Source organism: Globicephala melas, chromosome 18, assembly GCF_963455315.2.
Source record: "Globicephala melas chromosome 18, mGloMel1.2, whole genome shotgun sequence".
NCBI lineage: Eukaryota > Metazoa > Chordata > Mammalia > Artiodactyla > Delphinidae > Globicephala > Globicephala melas.
In genome coordinates this window covers 1,088,203-1,107,886 of record NC_083331.1, presented here as the reverse complement: position 1 = coordinate 1,107,886, position 19,684 = coordinate 1,088,203, and the positions used below count along the sequence as shown (strand labels likewise).

General features: G+C 43.0%; 1 protein-coding gene across 1 annotated transcript in view; it reads left to right on the top strand.

Annotated features, from left to right (window-relative positions):
• Nucleotides 1-5,225: 5,225 nt before the first annotated feature.
• The window catches only part of XPO4 (exportin 4), a 105,569-nt gene continuing 91,110 nt past the window's right edge, over nucleotides 5,226-19,684 (top strand). The window contains exon 1 of the mRNA XM_060287794.2: nucleotides 5,226-5,362. Coding sequence (XP_060143777.1) covers nucleotides 5,294-5,362 — 69 coding nt within the window. The 5' untranslated portion in view covers nucleotides 5,226-5,293. The remainder of the gene's footprint in view (nucleotides 5,363-19,684) is intronic.

The following is a 19,684-nucleotide window of genomic DNA, read 5'->3' as shown; positions in this document are numbered from 1 at the left end:
AACTACTGAGCCTGCACATCTGGAGCGTGTGCTCCGCAACAAGAGAGGCCACGACAGTGAGAGGCCCACGCACCGCGATGAAGAGTGGCCCCCGCTCGCCACAACTAGAGGAAGCCCTCGCACAGAAACGAAGACCCAACACAGCCATAAATAAATAAATAAAATAAATAAATAAATAAAATTAAAAGTCCAGTTCCTTCCTAACTCCACTAATTAATAACTTGTCCTTTCTAAACTTGTTTCTTCATCTATATAAAGGAGCTAAATTCTGCTTACTTTATAAGGCATTGTCAGGTTCATACAAAATACTGCCTATGAAAGTCCTCAGAAAAAAAAAACAACAAAAAAAACCTCAGGTCAGAGGGTCCAAGTGCCAGTGTTAATGGCACCTGTGTCTGGTTGGAGGATGCTCTCAGGGCTCAAAGTGAGAAGACAGCTGGGTGGAGATGGCAGGACACCTCTGCCCCCAGGCCCAGAGCTCCTGCGGGTCAGAGGACAAGGCCAAACACATCAAGAACATGAACAGAAGCTGCTTCAAGACATTTATAAATTAAATCCCCACTTTCTCAAATTACCCGTTGGCTTCAAATGTGAAGAACAAAGCAGAGCTCTGCTGACAAAGCCCCAGACCCTCTCTTGGGGGCCTAGTGATTATTCCCAGGGACATCCAGCAGGGATAGCCTCCACCAGCCCTTGTTCTGTCAAAACCAGCCCAGGCGTCACTGTCGGTTCCTGGGTCGCAGCGCTCGAGCCCCTGTGGCAGGGGCAGGGACAGAGTCGCAATTGCTGTTGAGACAAACCAACCCCGTCCCTGGGGGGCCTCCTCCTGGCCCAGTTCCTGGGGACTCACAGCAGAAGCCGGGCCATGTCGTCCTTGGATGTCAGCCCTCTGAAGTCATTTAAGAGCCCCATCAGGCCTGCTTGAGGGGACCTTGGCCCCCCTCCGATCCCCTTGCTGCCTCCACCCTCAGCTCTGCCGGGGCCCCGGGCTCTGACCCTGACGGCCAGCAGCACCCCTGCTGCCACCTCTCCATGACACTTTCTCAGTCTTGCCCCGAGGCGCCCGCAGTTTCCATCTTCTGGGCCCGGAAGCCCCTGCTCTTCGGTGGCCTTCCCGTGCAATGACATCATGCTCTCTTGAACGGTATGGCAGCCTTTCAGATGGTCACTCCTTAGCCGGAGTCTCTGGCCAGGGCGTCAGGAGGACTCCCAGCAGCAGGAGGCTCGGTTACAGCCTTTGGGAATCTGTGAACAACTCATGCCTTTAGGTTGTTGGGTCGTAGGGACAATTCCAGAGATTTGTCTGGAAAAACAGAGGTCTTTATCACAATCTCAAAAAATTGTAATGGGATGGATGTCTTATAATGTTGAGCTTTATAAGGAAGGTGGCGTATTGTACTTGGTTATTGATTAGAAGCATTTTACTTAATAGGAGAGTTGCTAAGTTCTTACATATCATACAAATTTTAAAAAGAAAGAAAAAGAAAAATAGACTCTATAATTATGGTGCCACCCTGCTGAATAGGGTTCAACAGCGTGAGAAAGTCTTGATTTCATGTTGTAAAAGTAAAGTGGTTCAGAAATAAATTTCAAGATGATAGGTTGTGAGAGCAGGAGGGATAAAGCCACGGACTACGTTTTGCAATTACTTCGATATACACACATCAACACTGTGCTATATTAATCAAGTATTTAGTATTTAAGAACTCCAAAGAGTAACATTTCACAGACATATCATATGTGCAGAGATACACTTTATGTACAAGAGAACTATTTTAAAGACATATTTCCCTTTTGGTCTCATGTTTCTGTTTCTGGGGAAATATATTAAGTTCCTATAATTTGATACCATAATACTTTTGGTTCTATACTGCTACCTTGAAAGGTTTCAGAACTTTGGGTTATAAGATCCCTTAACACTTTCTAGATCAGGTGTCTTCTATATCAAAAGGAATTAAGTGTTCCCATCTAATTTGGGCTTTAGAGATGCCTTCTAAAAGAGAGATTTTGTTCTTCTATGGAGTCTCTCAAGTAAAATAGAATAATCTCGCACTCTGTTGCATAATTCATCTATATTCATGTAAGGGCCTCACTGTAGTTTTGATTTGCGTGAAATTATTTTCTTAATTTCCTTTTCTGATGGTTCGTTGTTGGTATATAAAAATGCAACTGATTTTTTAAAATTGATTTTGTGTCTTGCAACTTTGCTGAATTCATTTATTAGTTCTAACAGATTTTTGTGGAATCTTTAGGATTTTCTATATATAGGATCACATCATCTGTGCACAGAGATAATTTTACTTCTTCCTTTCCAATTTGGTTGCCTTTTATTTCTTTATCATGCCTAATTGCTCTGGGTAGCACATCCATTAGTATGTTGAATAGAAGTGGTAAGAGGGAGCATATAGTTCGATCCTGTTTTTCATCCCTTTAGCCAATCTATGTCTATTTTTAAAGTTTTTTAAAATAAATGTGTTTATTTTATGTTTATTTTTGGCTGCGTTGGGTCTTCGTTACTGCGCGTGGGCTTTCTCTGGTTGCGGCGAGTGGGGGCTACTCTTCGTTGTGGTGCGTGGGCTTCTCATTGCAGTGGCCTCTCCTGTTGTGGAGCACGGGCTCTAGCCGCGCAGGCCTCAGCAGTGTGGCACGCGGGCTCAGTAGCTGTGGCTCGTGGGCTCTAGAGCGCAGGCTCAGTAGTTGTAGTGCATGGGCTTAGTTGCTCCGCGGCATGTGGGATCTTCCCGGACCAGGGCTTGAACCCCTGTCCCCTGCACTGGCGGGCAGATTCTTAACCACTGCGCCACCAGGGAAGCCCCCAGTCTATGTCTTTTGATTTGTCTATGTCAATTTAAAGTAATTACTGATAGGATGATAGCCATATGAAAATTCTTTTGACCCAAGACCCTCTGATAGGATCTTAGGGACCTACTAGGTATTCTGGGACTTAACAAGTGTCCCCAGGCCACACTTTGAGAACTGCTGCTCTAAGGTATTTCATCAATATGTTTATGTTGACAAGATGTTTATGACTTGACAAAAACAAACAAACCCAAACCAAACCTGTTTCCAAGGAGAAATATATAATATACTCAACTAATCACTTTTGGTTAAGAATAAGTAGGAATAATTTTGCACCCCATGACATCATAGGTGTTAAAGGCATACCCTAAAAGTACAGGGGATGTACTATCTGTGAAATGTTTTTGATTCCAGGAACACTTCGAGCAGATTCTTAGGCCATAAATATTTCTCTTTTGTGTCTAGTGAGAAATTAGTGGAATTTGCGCAACTCTCTTCCCTTCTACTTCAGGATATGAAGAGCCTGCGGCTAGGCTGGACTACTACTCCTTACCCCGTCCCGCACCCCCAGGAGAGCGCTACTGTTGCATAGTAAACCGAGAAATAACAAGAGTCAGGCATTGGAGGGGAGGTTAAATTAGTGGGCAAATTCTAGAATCTTCCAACAGTGAAATTCTACAACTCTGCCCTAAAATTCATGGCTCCATTATGGGAGATGTAACTTCAAAATGCTAATTTGATAGGAAGCATACTCATTCTCACATTTAATACTTTTCCTTCTTCCTCTTTCTTAAAGAGTGTCTAGATGTAAAGTTCTTATGTAATTGCACAAAACAAATGCTTTGGAACACAGGGCCCAATCTGAAGCATCATAAGCCTCAAACATGTAATGTCACAAAATACTCATTTGTCTACACTTTTGCAGATATATCATGGAACTGCCGTAATTACTATTTGTAGTGGGTAGAGACATTTTGTAATCTTTTTGTAGGTTGCTTTATAAAGATCTTCCTTGACTTAGGATGGGATTATGTCCCAATAAACCCATCGTAAGTTGAAAACATCCTAAGGTGAAAATGCTTCTAATACATCGAACCTACCAAACATCACAGCTTAGCCTCCCCTACCTTAAACCTGGTTAGAACACTTAGTATTAGCCTACAGTTGGGCAAAATCATCTGACACAGAGCCTGTTTTAGAATAAAGTGTTGACTGTCTCATGTAGTTTGTTGAACACCGTACTGAAAGTAAAAACCAGAATGGTCTTAACGGTACCAGTGGTTCACCCTCGTGATTGTGCGGCTGACTGGGCGCTGTGCCCCACGAGGGTATATCGGACAGCGCATCGGGACCGCACATCGCAGCCCCGGAAGAGATCAAAAATCGAAGCACGGCTTCCAATGAATGTGTAACGCTTTCACACCATCAAGAAGTCGAAAAATCGTTAAGTCCAGACGCCTGTACTTAGTGAAGTATTTATTGAATGCCTACTACATGTTAACCACCTAGTTTCACACAATTCTTAAAGTAAAAAAGGCCATTCACTGCACTCACTTTGCCCTTTCGTAACGAAATAAAAGGTACTTCGTTTCTCAAGCAATAAAAGCCTTGTTAATTCACTTCCTCAACTTCAAGTTGTAGAGATGCCCAATATAAGAAACCCGCTTTTCAATGGAGCTAATAATGCAATTCTGTTGCAGGGACATAAAAAAGGGAAAACCCCAAAGTATGGCTTATTTACCACTGAAAGAAGAGATAAAGGAAGACGTTAACAGAGGAAACTTAACGAACACTGAAATGAACGTGACTTTCTGTGCAGCCCCAAGAAGCAGAACAGCACCAAGAGCTAGAAACCTACGCGTAAGTAGGTGTCAGCTCAGAACAGAACAAGGTTTCCAGCAGTTGGAGCTGGTGTGAGCGCTGAAACAGTGAGGGGAAGAAAAGTGGGTTCCGAGGTCCCCTAACGGACCTTCCCTCCAGGCTCCACACCGAAATTCGCTGCTGCGAGGTCCCCACACGGCACAGCGGGGGCGGCGCGCTCCACCGACTCCGGAAGCTAGGCTGCCCGCCGAGGGGGCTCCGGTCTCGTCCCCGTCCGGTGCCCGCAGCTCGGGGCTGTGTGAGGGGGGGGGAAGCGAGCGGGGAGGACGCGCGCTCCGCGGAGTCGCAGGCACTTCTAGTCCCGCAGGCCGCCCTGCCCCGGATGGAACGCGGCCGCAGAGGACACGTTCGGGCCGGAGGCGCCCCCGGGTCGGGCGGCGGGTGGCGAGCGGCGGGCGGCAGGCGGGCAGGCGGGCAGGCGGGCAAGCGGGGACCGGCCCGGGGCAGGGGAGCACCCCGCCGCGCGCCCGCAGCCCTAACCCCGCGACCCCGCGTCGACGTCGGCGGCGGCGACGGCTCCGGCGGGAGCGCGCGAGCCCGGGGCGCCGCGCGATTGGCCGGCCGGGCGCCCGCTCCCAGAATGCAGCGCATGGCGCGTCATTGAAGAGAGACCATGATGGCGGCGGCGCTGGGGCCCCCAGAAGTGATCGCTCAGCTGGAGAACGCGGCCAAAGTTCTGATGGTGAGTGGCCGCGTCCCCGCGCCCCGCGTCTGCTGCCTCCGGCGGCCCTGCTGCGCTCGGCCTTGGCGCCCGCCGGGCTGGCGGCCGGCCGCGGCCTCCCGGGAGCCCGGGGCTGGAGGGGGCGGCTGGCGTGGCGCAGGACTCTCCCTCCGGCTGTGCGCCTGCCTCCGTGCCCCTGGCCGGACTGTCCCTTCGCTGGGTGTCCGGCGCCCCCGCCGCGCAGCGGAGTGGGGAGCCGAAGGAAAAGGGCTTCTTGCGCCCCAGCCTTCCCGCGCGGGGTCGGGGAGAGGCGGGCGCGAGGTCGGGGGCTTGTGCGCGCCGCTGGGGGGTGGGTGCTGGCCGAGGGCTGGCCCGGCCCCGGTGCTGTTAGCAGCGCTCGTTCCCCTCGTGCCTTCGGGTCCGCGAGTGCTTTCTCCGGCCTGCAGCCACGGTTGGGCAACCGCAGTCGGCCGCACGTGGAAGGACCGGCGGGCGGGCGGGCGGGAGGGAGGGGAATCTTAGGGACCAAGGTCATTGGGGCAAAACTTTGTCTAGTACTGAGCTCTGTGCGGGTCGCGCGTTGAGAAGAGTTGGGTCTACGGTCCTCGTTGACTTCTTTCTTCCCCTTACAGTACAGTGAACAGAGCAATTTAGTGAGTAGGTTATTTACCTACTCGAGGAGTTGAAGCCTTCCACGCAGGGAGTAGAAGTAAGGATAAACCATATTTAGTTACTCAGTAAACTGTATTTGCTGGCTCAGTTTTGTTTTTTGTAAATCATGACTTCCGTGCTTGTAGATGTCTTTGGAAGCTAGAGGCTTATTTGATTTCTTGAATTGACACAGCCTTTCTAAGAATTGAATGTAGCCAGCTTCGTTACCTTTTTGCACCTTTTTTCCCCTTTTGGTTCGGTGTTTGGGTTATGTGTTCAAGCATCATAGTTTAAAATATTTGAACTAATTCTAGCATAGTTTGTAGTTCCTTTTCTCAAGTTTTGTTTTCACACACAACACCAGGTAGCTCATGAAATTTAGCTCATGAAACTGAGAAGCCTAATTAAAAGCAGGATTTACTTGCTGCATTATGAGCGAAGTTAGGTGCATCGTTTTGTCACAAAAACTGACTTAGAGAACGTTTTCAGACTCTTCCAAGTTAAGTCCAGAAAAAACTAGCTACGATTCCCCCTAAATACAAAGTTCTTAAAATCTCTGACTTACAGCGTTTCCTGAAATATCTGAAAAATTTCTAGGAGCTAGAGGCCCCATTTTCATTAGACTTTGGAAGGAGTATGTGACCCCCAAAACACTGCTTTAGTTCTAAGGTCGAAAAGGTAAAAATGTGCCCTTCATCATTGGCCTGAGTATTTATTTATTATTTTTTTTGCGGTACGCGGGCCTCACTGTTGTGGCCTCTCCCGTTGCTGAGCACAGGCTCCGGACGCGCAGGCCCAGCGGCCTTGGCTCACGGGCCCAGCCACTCCGCGGCATGTGGGATCTTCCCGGACTGGGGCACGAACCCGCGTCCCCTGCATCGGCAGGTGGACCCTCAACCACTACGCCACCAGGGAAGCCCCCTGGCCTGAGTATTAATTAGCATTTGTGCTTGCTAGGACCTTCTGTCTTCCCTGGCAAAGCTAGTTTTATCACCTATAAGGGAGTAGCTGAGAAGAATCGGAATAAATACTGTTAATTGAGTGCACATTGCCTGCCAGATGCTGTGCTTGATGCTTTACATGCTTTGTTAACCCTTGCAGCCGCCTTACAAGGTTGAGAGAGAGCTTAAGGTGGCCCAGGTTATGTAATTACTAAGTGACTGAATTAAGTCTAGAACTCGCATCTGTCTGGCTCTAATACTCGCTCTCTTTCTACTCTACCTTACCACTTCTCATATGTGTTGTATAGGTATCCATTTACATACTTTTAAATCTTTCCATAAGAGTATTGAAAAAAATGTGATTAAAAATAGGAAATTCCTGGGAATTCCCTGGCGGTCCATTGGTTAGGACTCCATGCTTCCACTGCAGGGGGCCCGAGTTCCATCCCTGGTCAGGGAACTAGGATCCCACAAGCCTCGAAGCACGGCTGGAAAAAAAAAAAAAGGAAATTCCTTTTTGGAAGTGTCCACTTACTATTTAAAAATGTGGAAGAGTAGCGCTTACTGCATGATTTCTCAGTATGAAAGCTGCATTCCATTTTATTATAATTAACAATAATAGCTCACATTTTATCGGGTGCTTACCGTGTGTGAGGCACTATGCAAACACTTTGCATATATTACCGTATTTAATCATCAGTGACTATGGTAGTTATTACTTTCATTTCCATTTTCTGGACTAAGGGACTGAAACGTGTAGATGCTAAGTAATTTACCCGGATTTTCAAGGCAAGTAGCAGAGTGGGGACTCCAGCTCAGCTTTGTCTGTTATCAGCCTGTGGTTCTTGGCCTGTGGGGTAGTGGGACTAGAAAGCAGGTAGATTCATTAATTTGGGGATAGCTAAGATTGTCAAATCTCCTTCAGTTACTTAGCATTAGAAGATTAAAAAAAAAAAGAACAGGTGATCGTAGCATTTATCGGGTCTGTGGGTCGGATGGATATCCCTCTAAGGAAATTTTTTTTTCTTTTTTTTTTTTTTGGCCACGCCACGCGGCTTGTGAGGCCCTAGTTCCCCGGCCAGGGATCAAACCCGTGCCCCCTGCGGTGGAAGCGTGGAATCCTAACCACTGGACCGCCAGGGAAGTCCTTGAGGAAATCTTGTTTGTAGAAAACTGCTGTGTATTTTAGCTGTTACTATGTTTTGGGATTCAAAGTAATTAGTGATGTCTTTCACGATTATTTTTGCTTAATTTTTCCATTTGGTAGTCCATATATTTCTTTCATGAAAATCAGCTTGGAGTTTTAGTGTGTAAAACAATCTCAGGAGATCTTTTCATGCAGAGGTCTTAGGGAGTTCACGATGGGTATTAGAAGGAAATTGTAAGTAAATTTTTGGGTGCAGACATAACATTTTTGGTAATAGGGTTTATAGCTTTTATCAGCCTCTCTCAGGAAATAGAGACCCTGAAAAAAAAATCTAGTTTAAGTGTTTTGCCTTCCATTCTACGGATGGGGAAACTGAGGTTCAAAGAGGTAGAAGTGACTTGCCAAAGGTAGGTCACAGAACAAATTTGTGATAAGAGTGATCCAGAACCTAGATCACCAGACTCCCATTTCAGAACTCTTTTAAAATTTACTTACTCAACCATGTTACTTCTCAAAGTCAACATATTATAATACTATAAATGTTAAATTTTATTGCTTGATGGGAAATTTCAAAATGTGTTTTTGGTTATTGCAGTTGCTTCACTGTGAACACCTATATTCTTTCCTCTTTAGGTTATTGGATAAGCTGCCAATAAAGTAGTATATTAGACCTTTAGAGTAAAAAAGATGTTTATGGGATTTAGAGATGTAGGTCTCAACATAAAGCCTGATTCCCCGCCCCCCACCCCCAAAGTAGTAATAAGGAGCATTTTCTGTACATGTTTGTGAATACTGCTTAGTCTTCTGATTCAAGACAGTGAGGTTACTTGCTGGAAAATAAATTTGAAGGTGAACAAACTAGAATGAGGAAGGGCTTTTGTAAATTAGTAACAGTATGCACGTGACGCCATCTATTCTGAAAACAGTGTGCAAATGGAGCATTGTTTAAATAGGTCTTGAAATTTTCTGTTCCAAAAAGATTCCAGTTGTTGGCTTCTGCTTAAGATACCTAACCATGCGTTTTTGAGAGGATATTAAATACATACAGAGTAAGTAAAGTGGACCACACTTCTGTGCTGACATTCTCAGCAGTGAGAGTGACTGTAAGAACTTATAGCAGGTTACAGTTACAGACCTGAAAATTTGGTGTTGCTGATACATTTTATGTCATTTACAAATTATGACAGTAATACTGGAACATGTTATTTTAAAGTACATCAACAACACACAATGTACAGAATAACAAGTGTTCCCTCCTTTCCCCACTCTCAGTCCCCTTTCCTAAGCAATCTGTATTAAGTTTGAATATACTGTGACCTTATTTCCTATGCTTTTACAATATACATTATGTAGTGCTTTCTGTATAAATGATACACTGTAAATATTATCCTTGATTTAAAAAAATCTTATCAATGCCTTTCTGAATAGTAAGAAATTCAAGCTGTGCAGAAAGGTATATGGGGAAAGTAAAGGCTCCCTAAGCCCCCATCTCCTCTCTTCAGAGGTCACTGTTCCTTGGGTATCCATCTTGAAGATCTCTGAGCATGTAAGAGCACACATATGTCCTTTTTTAAAATAATCAATCAATTTATTTATTTATTTTTGGCTGCATTGGGTCCTCATTGCTGTGCGCGGGCTTTTCTGTAGTTGGGGCGAGCAGGGGCCACTCTTCCTTGCGGTGTGAGGGCTTCTCATTGCGGCGGCTTCTCTTGTTGTGGAGCATGGGCTTTAGGTGCGTGGGCTTCAGTAGTTGTGGTACACGGGCTCAGTAGTTGTGGCTTGCGGGCTCTAGAGCGCAGGCTCAGTAGTTGTGGTGCACGGGCTTAGTTGCTCTGTGGCATGTGGGATCTTCCCAGACCAGGGCTCGAACAGGTGTCCCCTGCAGTGGCAGGCGGATTCTTAACCACTGCGCCACCAGGGAAGTCCCTAATGTATTTTTTTACATAAATGAGATGGTGTGATCCATATCTTCCTGCACTTTTCTTTGTTGACTTCATTGTGGATGAATTTTAAAGAAGTTTATTTCCATTTTCTCCTTTATGTGAATAGATATAAAATAAAGGATGTGTTAGGATTTTACAGACACCATAATGGAGAAACCTAGTATTCTTTTGTTATTAATATTGCATTTGTTTGAACCATAAATCCAAAGAGTGATTTATTTATTGTCTTAAATTTCCTTGGTTTTGCTCCCCTGGCTCCCTTGGATAAAGGGTTGTCCATAACAAGTGTGTGCAGTGACAATATAAAATAATGCAGAGCACATATGTTAATTGATACTTTATAGGAAAGTAATTTCATATATTTGTTTTAAAGCTGGAATGGATTTTAATAAATCTAAATGCAACTTTAATGAGAGAGATTCATGATTGGCTTTCATGGCTTTTATTTTGGAATTTGGTTAACATTTTAAAAGCATCTGCAAAAATGTAGTGCTGTAGAAAAATCCTTACCATCTTGTTTGATTTACTTATTCTGCAGCATTTCTTCAGTACACGTGTGCTGGGCATGATGCTACGTATGCTGAGGAGACAGGAGAAACAGGCCTTGTTTTCAAGGAGAACAAAAGTCTAAAGGGGAAGAAAGGCAAAACTATTAGCGAGTATTAGGTGATGTTATAATAGGAGCATATGCTGCTGCTCTGTGAGAGTACAGAGGAGGGACGTCTATCTGAGGCTGAGATGGGACCTAGAGAGGGCTTCTCAAAACCTATGTGATCCTTAAGCGGAGACATGAAGGACAAATTGGAGTTCTCCAGTTGGATAGGGGTGTCCCAGGTAGAGGGATATATTTGTGTGAAGGCCTGAGAGAACCACGTGCAGTGTGTTTGGGGAATAGTTGAGCATTTATTTAGTGTTTCCTGAGCCCCTTCTATGTATAAGGTATAATGCTTTTTGTGTGTGTGTGTGCGTGCGATCAATAGTGCACGTCATAAAATTAATAATTTTGCTTATAGCATTTACTTTTCATATTGAAAAGATTCATTGTGTCATGTAAGCATTTTTATTTATTTCAACCTTGTCTTTTCATCTCTGCTGTGGCGCTAGATATTAGACTGGCACTAACAGTTCTTTTTCTCAAAAAACTAGGTAACGGGAAATTTTTATTTAAAATTCAGTTTAATTAAATTTGTATTTTGCAGTTGGATTTGTGTCAAACTCAGCTAACTGCAACATAACCAGTGATCCAAAGAAGAAATGTGAAAGACATTTGAAATCATCCATAGATAACCTAAAAGGCAGCTGATAAAATTTAACAGCATTTTATGATTAAAAATTCAGTAAATTAGGAAATGATAAATCTATGATAAAAATAATTATTTGAAACCACCAGTAAATGGAGATAGTCTTACGAGTAAAATAGGGAGTTCTAATAAAACTATTATTCAACACTTTCTGAAGGGGAGGGCCTAGCTGATACAGTAAGATAAGAAAAAGAAATAAGGGACTTCCCTGGTGGTCCAGTGGCTAAGACGCCGTGCTCCCAATGCAGGGGCCCGGGGTTCGATCCCTCTTCAGGGAACTAGATCCCACATGTTGCAACTAAGAGTTCACATGCCGTAACTAAAGATCCTGCATGCTGCAACTACAAAAAAGAAAAAAAAAGATTCTGCCTACCGCAACTAAAGATCTGCATGCTGCAACGAAGACCCAGTGCAGCCAAGTAAGTAAATATCGGAAAGAAAAGTAAAAAGATCATAATTTGCAGGTGATATTCAGAAAGAAGAAATCCAAGGAAATTAACTAAAAAACTATTACTAGAACCAATAATTGTTTGGTAAGGTGGCCAGATATAAGGCAAATAAACCAATTGTAAGATTTCCTTTATACCAACAATGGTCAGCCTAAAAATGGAAAAAAATCTCATTCTGTTAAGAATAAAAACTGGAGGAATAAACTGTAGGACACTATTTAATAAGAAATATACAACATTTTTGTGACAAAAACTAGACAGCTTATTTGAAGAATGTAAAAGAAGATCTGAATTAAATGAAGGTTGTGTTCCTCAATTCAAAGAGTTAATCTGGTTAAGGTGGCAGTTCCTTCCTCATTAGTCTATATACTGAATGTAGTATCAGTAAAAATCCCTCTTCCCTCCTCACCCTTTTTTGAGGTGGGAGAAAATCTTGACTGATTAATTAGAAAATATATATTATCTGGAAGAATATTGCATGACAGTAACAAAAAACGTTAAGAAAAAGAAGAAAGGAGGGTTTGGGGGAGTTTGTACCAGTTATTGAAATGTATTCAGAAGCTACAGCAATTGCAGGGTTGTGGTGCTGGCGTGGAAGAAGAATGGGAAGTTGGAATAGAATAGTGCAGAAACAGCCCTGTGATTGAGACGATATTTCAGGCTGTGGATGTATGGAGATGGACAGTGTGTGTGGACGCATAGCAGGCTGCACGTTTGGGAGATGGTCTGGAGGTGTGTTACAGGAGCCTTGAAAGTCTGCATGCCCTCTGACCCAGCTGTTCCACTTCTGCCCCTTCATTCAGCCTCCCGAAATACTTGCATATGGGAAAAGCACTTACTGTAGTGTCTATATACCTTGCTGTAGCAAAGAACTGAAACAGTGTGCATGTCTACTTGGAAGAAATTGTGGTAAATAAACCGTGGTACTCTGTATAGTGGAATATTATGGAACTTTCAAGAAATGTGGGTCTAATATGTGATAGTTTTTTTTGTTTGTTTTTTAATTTTTTGGCTGTGCCACATGGCATGCGGGGTCTTAGTTCCCTGACCAGGGATCAGACCCGTGCCCCCTGCAGTGGAAGTGTGGAATCTTAACCACTGGACCTCGAGGGAAGTCCCAAATTTAAGTTTTGCTTTTTGGAACTTTCTGGAATTTTTTCCCCAAATATTTTCCATCTGTAGTTGGTTGAATCCTCAGATGTGGAACCTGTGGATTCAGAGGGAAGATGATAATTATTTACAAGTGTAAATTGTAGTACATTTACAGCTCATGATTCTTGCAGAACATTTTTTCTAAAAAGATTGAACTCTTCACATAAATCAGTTTCATGTGAGTTTGAATTTAATTTTAGGTGTAAATTTATGAATATTTTAATGTTCCTGTGACAGTTATTGTTACTTGCAGAGGTTATACAAGAAACCACAAGTAGCTTAATGATTTGTATGTAATTAAAAACGCCCATTTATGTATCCTGTGGTTGTATCTTCAATTGTAGGAAAAAAGTAAAATTGTCTTCCTCATTAATAAATGGTTCATACAGAGCTTTATGTTAAAATAGAATTCTTCTCCATTGAGTGTGACAATCTCTGAATTTAATTTCTATTTCTAAACCTGTAGATGTTTGCTTTGCTGTAGCAGTTTGAAAATCAGAGATTCTTTTTAAAAAATATTTGTTTATTATTTGGTTGCACTGGGTCTTAGTTGTGGCAGGTGGGCTCCTTAGTTGCATCTTGCCAGCTCCTTAGTTGTGGCATGTGAGATCTAGTTCCCTGACTAGGGGTTGAACCCGGGCCCCCTGAATTGGGAGCACAGAGTCTTAACCACTGCGCCACTAGGGAAGTCTCCAGAGAGAAGAATCAAACTTTATGAAAAATTCTGATAACTCCCTGAAATGCTTTATTGTGGTGTCCGTGTGTACATTTTTGTTTTGTAGTTTACTGAGAAAGTTTACTGACTTCCTGTCACAGTGCTCAGGCTGGAGAGTTAATGTCTGTGCAGGTGCCTCAGTGACGGGCTCTGGGGAGGGAGATGCAAGCTGGCCTCGCCATGGGTCCGGGTGCTGCTGCCTGCTTGGGCCCAGCTCCCACCCTAGCCACCTTGACCCGGTGCCCCAGGCTGCCTCGAGACACGTGCACGTGTGCCTGGCCACCATCCTGTCCTCACTACTCCCATGCACGCTCCATTGTCCCATTGGGCTTCGCTTACAAAACACAGGTTCAGAGATAAAATGATTAAGAATTTCAGGATGGCGAGCGCAGAGTATTGCATTAAGCATGGGGCCCTGTGGAGAGTTGGGCCCCATGCTACTGCCCCGGTCACACATTGAGGAAGCTGGCCTTGGGCTGCGCAGACTGGGCATCAGTCCACACGTTGGATCTGCTCTCTCCTTCCTGAACCTTACACGCATGGATTCCCTCGGCTTAGAACACCCTTCTCCCTCTTTTGCCTAGTTGACATTTAATTTTTCAGATCTCAGTGTAGGTGTTTGCTTTGACAGGAAAGTCTGACCGCTCTGAACTAGGTTAAATTCTCTTCCCATGGCGCCATTTGCTTTAGTAACATTGATGGCATCCACAGTTTTGTGCTGCTTATTTGATTATGATTGACTTCTCTGCTGGATTGTAAGCTCCTTGGGAACATGGATTCTGTTTGTTTTTGTTTATCAGTGACTCACTGTTGTGTCTGAAGCATCTGGCACATTGCCTGGCACATAGTGGACATTTGATCGTAATTTGTGGATGGAAATATGCTGTAAGGGAAGGGTTCCAGAGACAGATTACCCAGGTTTGAACTGAAGTTTTATTACTGCTTTCCCTTTGTGAGGCTTTGGATAAGTTTTTATCTTTCCAGCTTCTTCCTTTTTTTTTTTTTTTTAAAATTTATTTAATTTATTTATTTTTGGCTGTGTTGGGTCTTTGCTGCTGTGCGTGGGTTTTCTCCAGTTGCTGCGAGCGGGGGCTACTCTTCGTTGCAGCGCGCGGGCTTCTCATTGCGGTGGCTTCTCTTGTTGCGGGGCACGGGCTCTAGGAGTGCGGGCTCAGTAGTTGTGGCTTGAGGGCTCTAGAGCGCAGGCTCAGTAGTTGTGGCACACGGGCTTAGTTGCTCCGTGGCATGTGGGATCTTCCCGGAGCAGAGATGGAACCTGTGACCCCTGCATTGGCAGGTGGATTCTCAACCACTGCGCCACCAGGGAAGCCCATATTTCCAGCTTCTGAGGACCCTTCTCCCATCTTTTTTTCTGCATCAGCCACACTAGTTCTTTCTCCATCCTTCCCTCTCCTGTCCTTGGTCCTGTCACAGAACCTTTCATACACTGTTCCCTCTGCCTAAAACGCTCTTCCTCTCTCTCACCTGATCCTTCAGGTCTCCCCATAGTCGCTTTCTCAGGAAAGCCTGCCTTAGCTTCTCAGAAAGGTGAGACTCACCTGTCCTATACTTAGATAACACCTGCCCCATCTGGAATTTTACATTTATTTGTGTGGTTAATTAATGAATGTTGGTCTCCCTAGCTAGATGCTAATATGTGTTAGTTTAGGGACCTTGTTTGCACATAATAGTTGCTTGGTAATATTTGTTGAATGAAAGAAATGAATAAAGGGGGAAGGGAGATGAGCCTAGAGAAATAGGCAGGGGCTGGGCTATGTAAGGTCTTATTTGCACAATAATTAGCTTGGACTCACCCTGTAGTGTGACATGTCAGTTCTGTGGTTTCACTCTGACAGCAGTGTGAAAATCTCATCTGAGGGAAGCAATTTGTGAGGTGGAAGACCAGTTAGGAGGCTGTTAAGTTGTTCTGCAAAGAGATGATGAGACTGAACAAAGCCAGGGTGGAAGGGAATATATTAATATTCTTAAAATTTGTTTTACTGCTAAGGTGACTCTTATGGTAAAAAGAGAGTGAATATATATTTGGCGGGAGCTAGGGAGTACACAAAACAGCTTGTATAAGCTAAAATTTCTCAATTTTTATCTTAAAAAGTTAATAGAGGGGCTTCCCTGATGGTCCAGTGGTTAAGACACCACACTCCCAATGCAGGGGGCCCGGGTTCGATCCATAGTCAGGAAACTAGATCCCACGTGCTGCAACTATGCAACTAAGACCTGGCACAGCCAAATAAATAAAATATTTCAGAAAAGGTTAATAGAAATTTTATTCTAGTCCATAATATATCCATGTTTTAATATAAAATTATTTGACCCCAATCTTGCTGGTCTATCTATATTTTGTGGATTTGTGGCAGGAATTAGAGAACTAATTAGAAAACAACAGTAGTATGATAGTGACCTAATCAGATAAGATTTAGAAAAATCACCCTATTGCTAGACTAGGCAGCACACATGGAGCAGTGTTGACATTTAGGAATTGAGCAGCAGTAGAACATAGAGAGTCTGGAGCCAGACTGTTTGCATTCCTCTTGACTCCACTCCATGACTAGCTGTGTGACATTTGGCAAGTCACTTAACCTCTATGCGTCTGTTTCTTCTTCTCTAAACTAGGAAAATAATTATTTCCAGGGAGTTAATGTGTAGATTAAATGATTTCATTTACATTAAAAGGAAAGTGTTTAGAATAGTGCCTCATACATAATAAGTGCTCTATAAGTGATAGCAGTTATTTTGTACATTAATCTATCACATAACATCGCATCAAATCATATGAATCTAGGTAACCTTATAGTAAGCACTCTGTAAATATTTGTTGAATTAATTAAATTTCTTCAAGAGTAACGTCTTCTATATCTGCACTCTCCAGTGTGGTGGCCAGTAGCCACATGTGGGTGTTGAGCTCTTGAAACGTGCCTTGTGCAGAGGAGGAACTGAATTTTTTACTTTAATTAATTTACATAGTCAGTGGGGGTAGGGACTGCCATATTGGGCTGCGCGAATCTGGAGTGTGACTGTATCTCTTTGCGTTCATCTTCTGCTCTGTAAATATTGAGTCCAGGTTTCAAATACTCCTCATGGGTCCTGTCTCTACTCCTGGTTGTTACATTCTCACCCTCAAAATGTAGTACTGATTCTAGACATCAGATGAATCTTTAATACATTTTTGCTTATTATTCTGATTCTTTTTCCTGCTTTAGAATCATCAAAACAATACTTTTGAAAACATTGATGGCATTTAATATTTTATTTATTTATGTATATATGTACGTATGTATGTCTGTGTTGGGTCTTCGTTGCTGCGCGCGGGCTTTCTCTAGTTGCAGCAAGTGGGGGCTACTCTTTGTTGCGGTGCGCGGGCTTCTCGTTGCAGTGCCTTCTCTTGTTGGGGAGCACGGGCTCTAGGCGCGTGGGCTCTGTAGTTGTGGCACGTGGGCTCAGTAGTTGTGGCTCGCGGGCTCTAGAGCGTAGGCTGAGTAGTTGTGGTGCACGGGCTCAGTTGCTCCGTGGCATGTGGGATCTTCCCGGACCAGGGCTCGAACCCATGTTCCCTGCATTGGTAGGCGGATTCTTAACCACTGCGCCACCAGGGAGGTCCCAATGGCATATAATATTGATGAACAGAAGATGACCATATTTTTTGCTTCCTAATTGTGAGTCATTTTTATTTTTAGATTTATAGACACCAGTTAGAATGAGCAAGACAGTTACTTTTTTTATTATCTTTGTATACACACCTGCCTTTAGCATTTATCCTTTAATGAACTGTATCAAGCAAACTTTTTACACAGATATCGTAAGAGGGTAAAAAATACTGTCATATCCTTTTAGCAAAACAAGTTGGTTCCAGTTATTGTCACAGAATATTGGGTAATAAAGTAATTCTAGCGTAATGACTGACTGGATGAGAATAGCATGTTTCCTTTTTGTCCTTGGAAGTATATTGTTCATTCACTGATTCTTGAGTTTGAGAAAATTCACCTAGGGCAGGGTTTCTCAGCTTTGTCACTGTTGGTGTTTTGGGCTGGGTTGTGCATTGTAGGATGTTTAGCAGCGTCCCTGCCCTTTATACACTAGTTGCCAATAGCACTCCCCAGTGTGGCAACCAGAAATGTCTCCAGACATTGCTAGATGTCCCTTGTGGGACAAAGTTGCCTCAGTTGAGAACCACTGATCTAGAATATCAATATCTCAAGACTCAAGTTCTGAGGTTACACTTATATGATTAGTTTTATCATCGTTAATGGAGTTTGTCTGTTAAAACTTTCTGCAGTGATAGGAATGTTCTGAATCTGTGTTGTCCAGTGTGGTAGCCACCAGACACGAGTGCTATTAAGCACTTGAAATGTGGCCAGTGCAGCCAAGGAACTGAATTTTTTTTTGTTTAATTTAATTTTAACAAATGTGGCTAGTGGCTGCTGTTTCGGACAGTGCAGGTTTAGTGTGCTGCTGTATGTCTTTTTGCATTCAGCTTCTGACTTATCTCTTAATTGTGAAATGCCTCTCCTTATCAGTTTTTTTCTCTTTGTCATTATGGGTAGAAAATTCTCAATTCCCAACACTCTTCAATGAAACCTTAAAAAAAAAAAAAGACTACAAAGATGGTGTTCCCAGATTTCATTTATACCTTGCTGAAAGATCATGTTATACTCTGAGCAACGTAGTAAAAAAGTTGAGGATAATGTAATAGTGCTGATTTATTTTGTTATTGTATTACTTTTCTAGGTGATTTTATCATTTCTTATTTATCTTTTTAATAAATTATTTATTTAATTTTGGCTGCATTGGGTCTTCGTTGCTGCTCGCGGGCTTTCTCTAGTTGCAGCGAGCGGGGACTACTCTTTGTTGTAGTGCGCGGGCTTCTCATTGCGGTGTGGCTTCTCTTGTTGCAGAGCACGGGCTCTAGGCGCGCAGGCTTCAGTAGTTGTGACACATGGGCTTAGTTGCTTCGCGGCATGTGGGATCTTTCCGGACCAGGGATCAAACCTGTGTCCCCTGCATTGGCAGGTGGATTCTTAACCACTGCACCAGCAGGGAAGCCCCCATACTCAGTATTTTTGTAGATTATATTCCATTATAGGTTATTACAAGATAATGGCCGTAATTCCCTGTGCTGTACAGTGTATCCTTGTTATCTATTTAACGTAGTTCTTTAATGGAAATATTTTCATTTTTATCTAGAGAGCTGTAGAGGGTGCTATATCATTAGGAATAGTAGTCTGAACTGGCTTTAGCTAATTATAAGAATTCCTTTAGGCAAGAGAATCAAAGTTAATTTTTCTTGGATTTACTTCTTTTTTTTCTATTTTAACTGAAAGTAGAGTAACTAATGTTGCATAATTGATATAGTTTGTAATGAATATTAATCTAATATACCTGGTTATGTTTTTCATCTTCCAGAGTCTTTGAATACAGTTGAAATGATGATTTCCCCACTTTATATTGGTTACAATAACAAAGGTTTATTTTCCTGCCAACTCCCCTCACCCTCCCCTCCCCTCCCAAATTGAGAAATCTGATATTTTGATCTGTATGCTGTATAAGCAATCTCTTCTCCTTCTCTTCAGATGGGTCTCAGTAAGGTCAAAGATAACCTTTGAATGTATATTTTAGGAATGTATATTTTAGGTAGCGCTGTTCAGAAGAGTATTATCTTTGGAAGAAAGACTGTTAGAACAAAATGGAATTTAAAAACCTGAGCAGACTTTTAGGAGCTGTTTTTGTTGAGAGAGAAGGCTGGCTTTTCTGGCTGATTAATTGATTATTCAGAAAGGAGTTTGGTAAACTCCAAACTTCGCTGTTCCTAATTTTTCTGGTTTAATAGTGATTTTAGAAAACTAGAGGTAGAATTATCTGATAATATTTCTATCTTAAAGGATTGTTTTTAGAAGTTCAATTTTTAGTAATTTTGGATTCATTTTCACCAGGGCTGAAGAATAGAAATTATTTGAACTTGGTCAGTTTAGATGGAGTGGTATATTTCGGAATAAAAGGCAGTGAGTAGGCTATGTTTATTTAAAAAATTA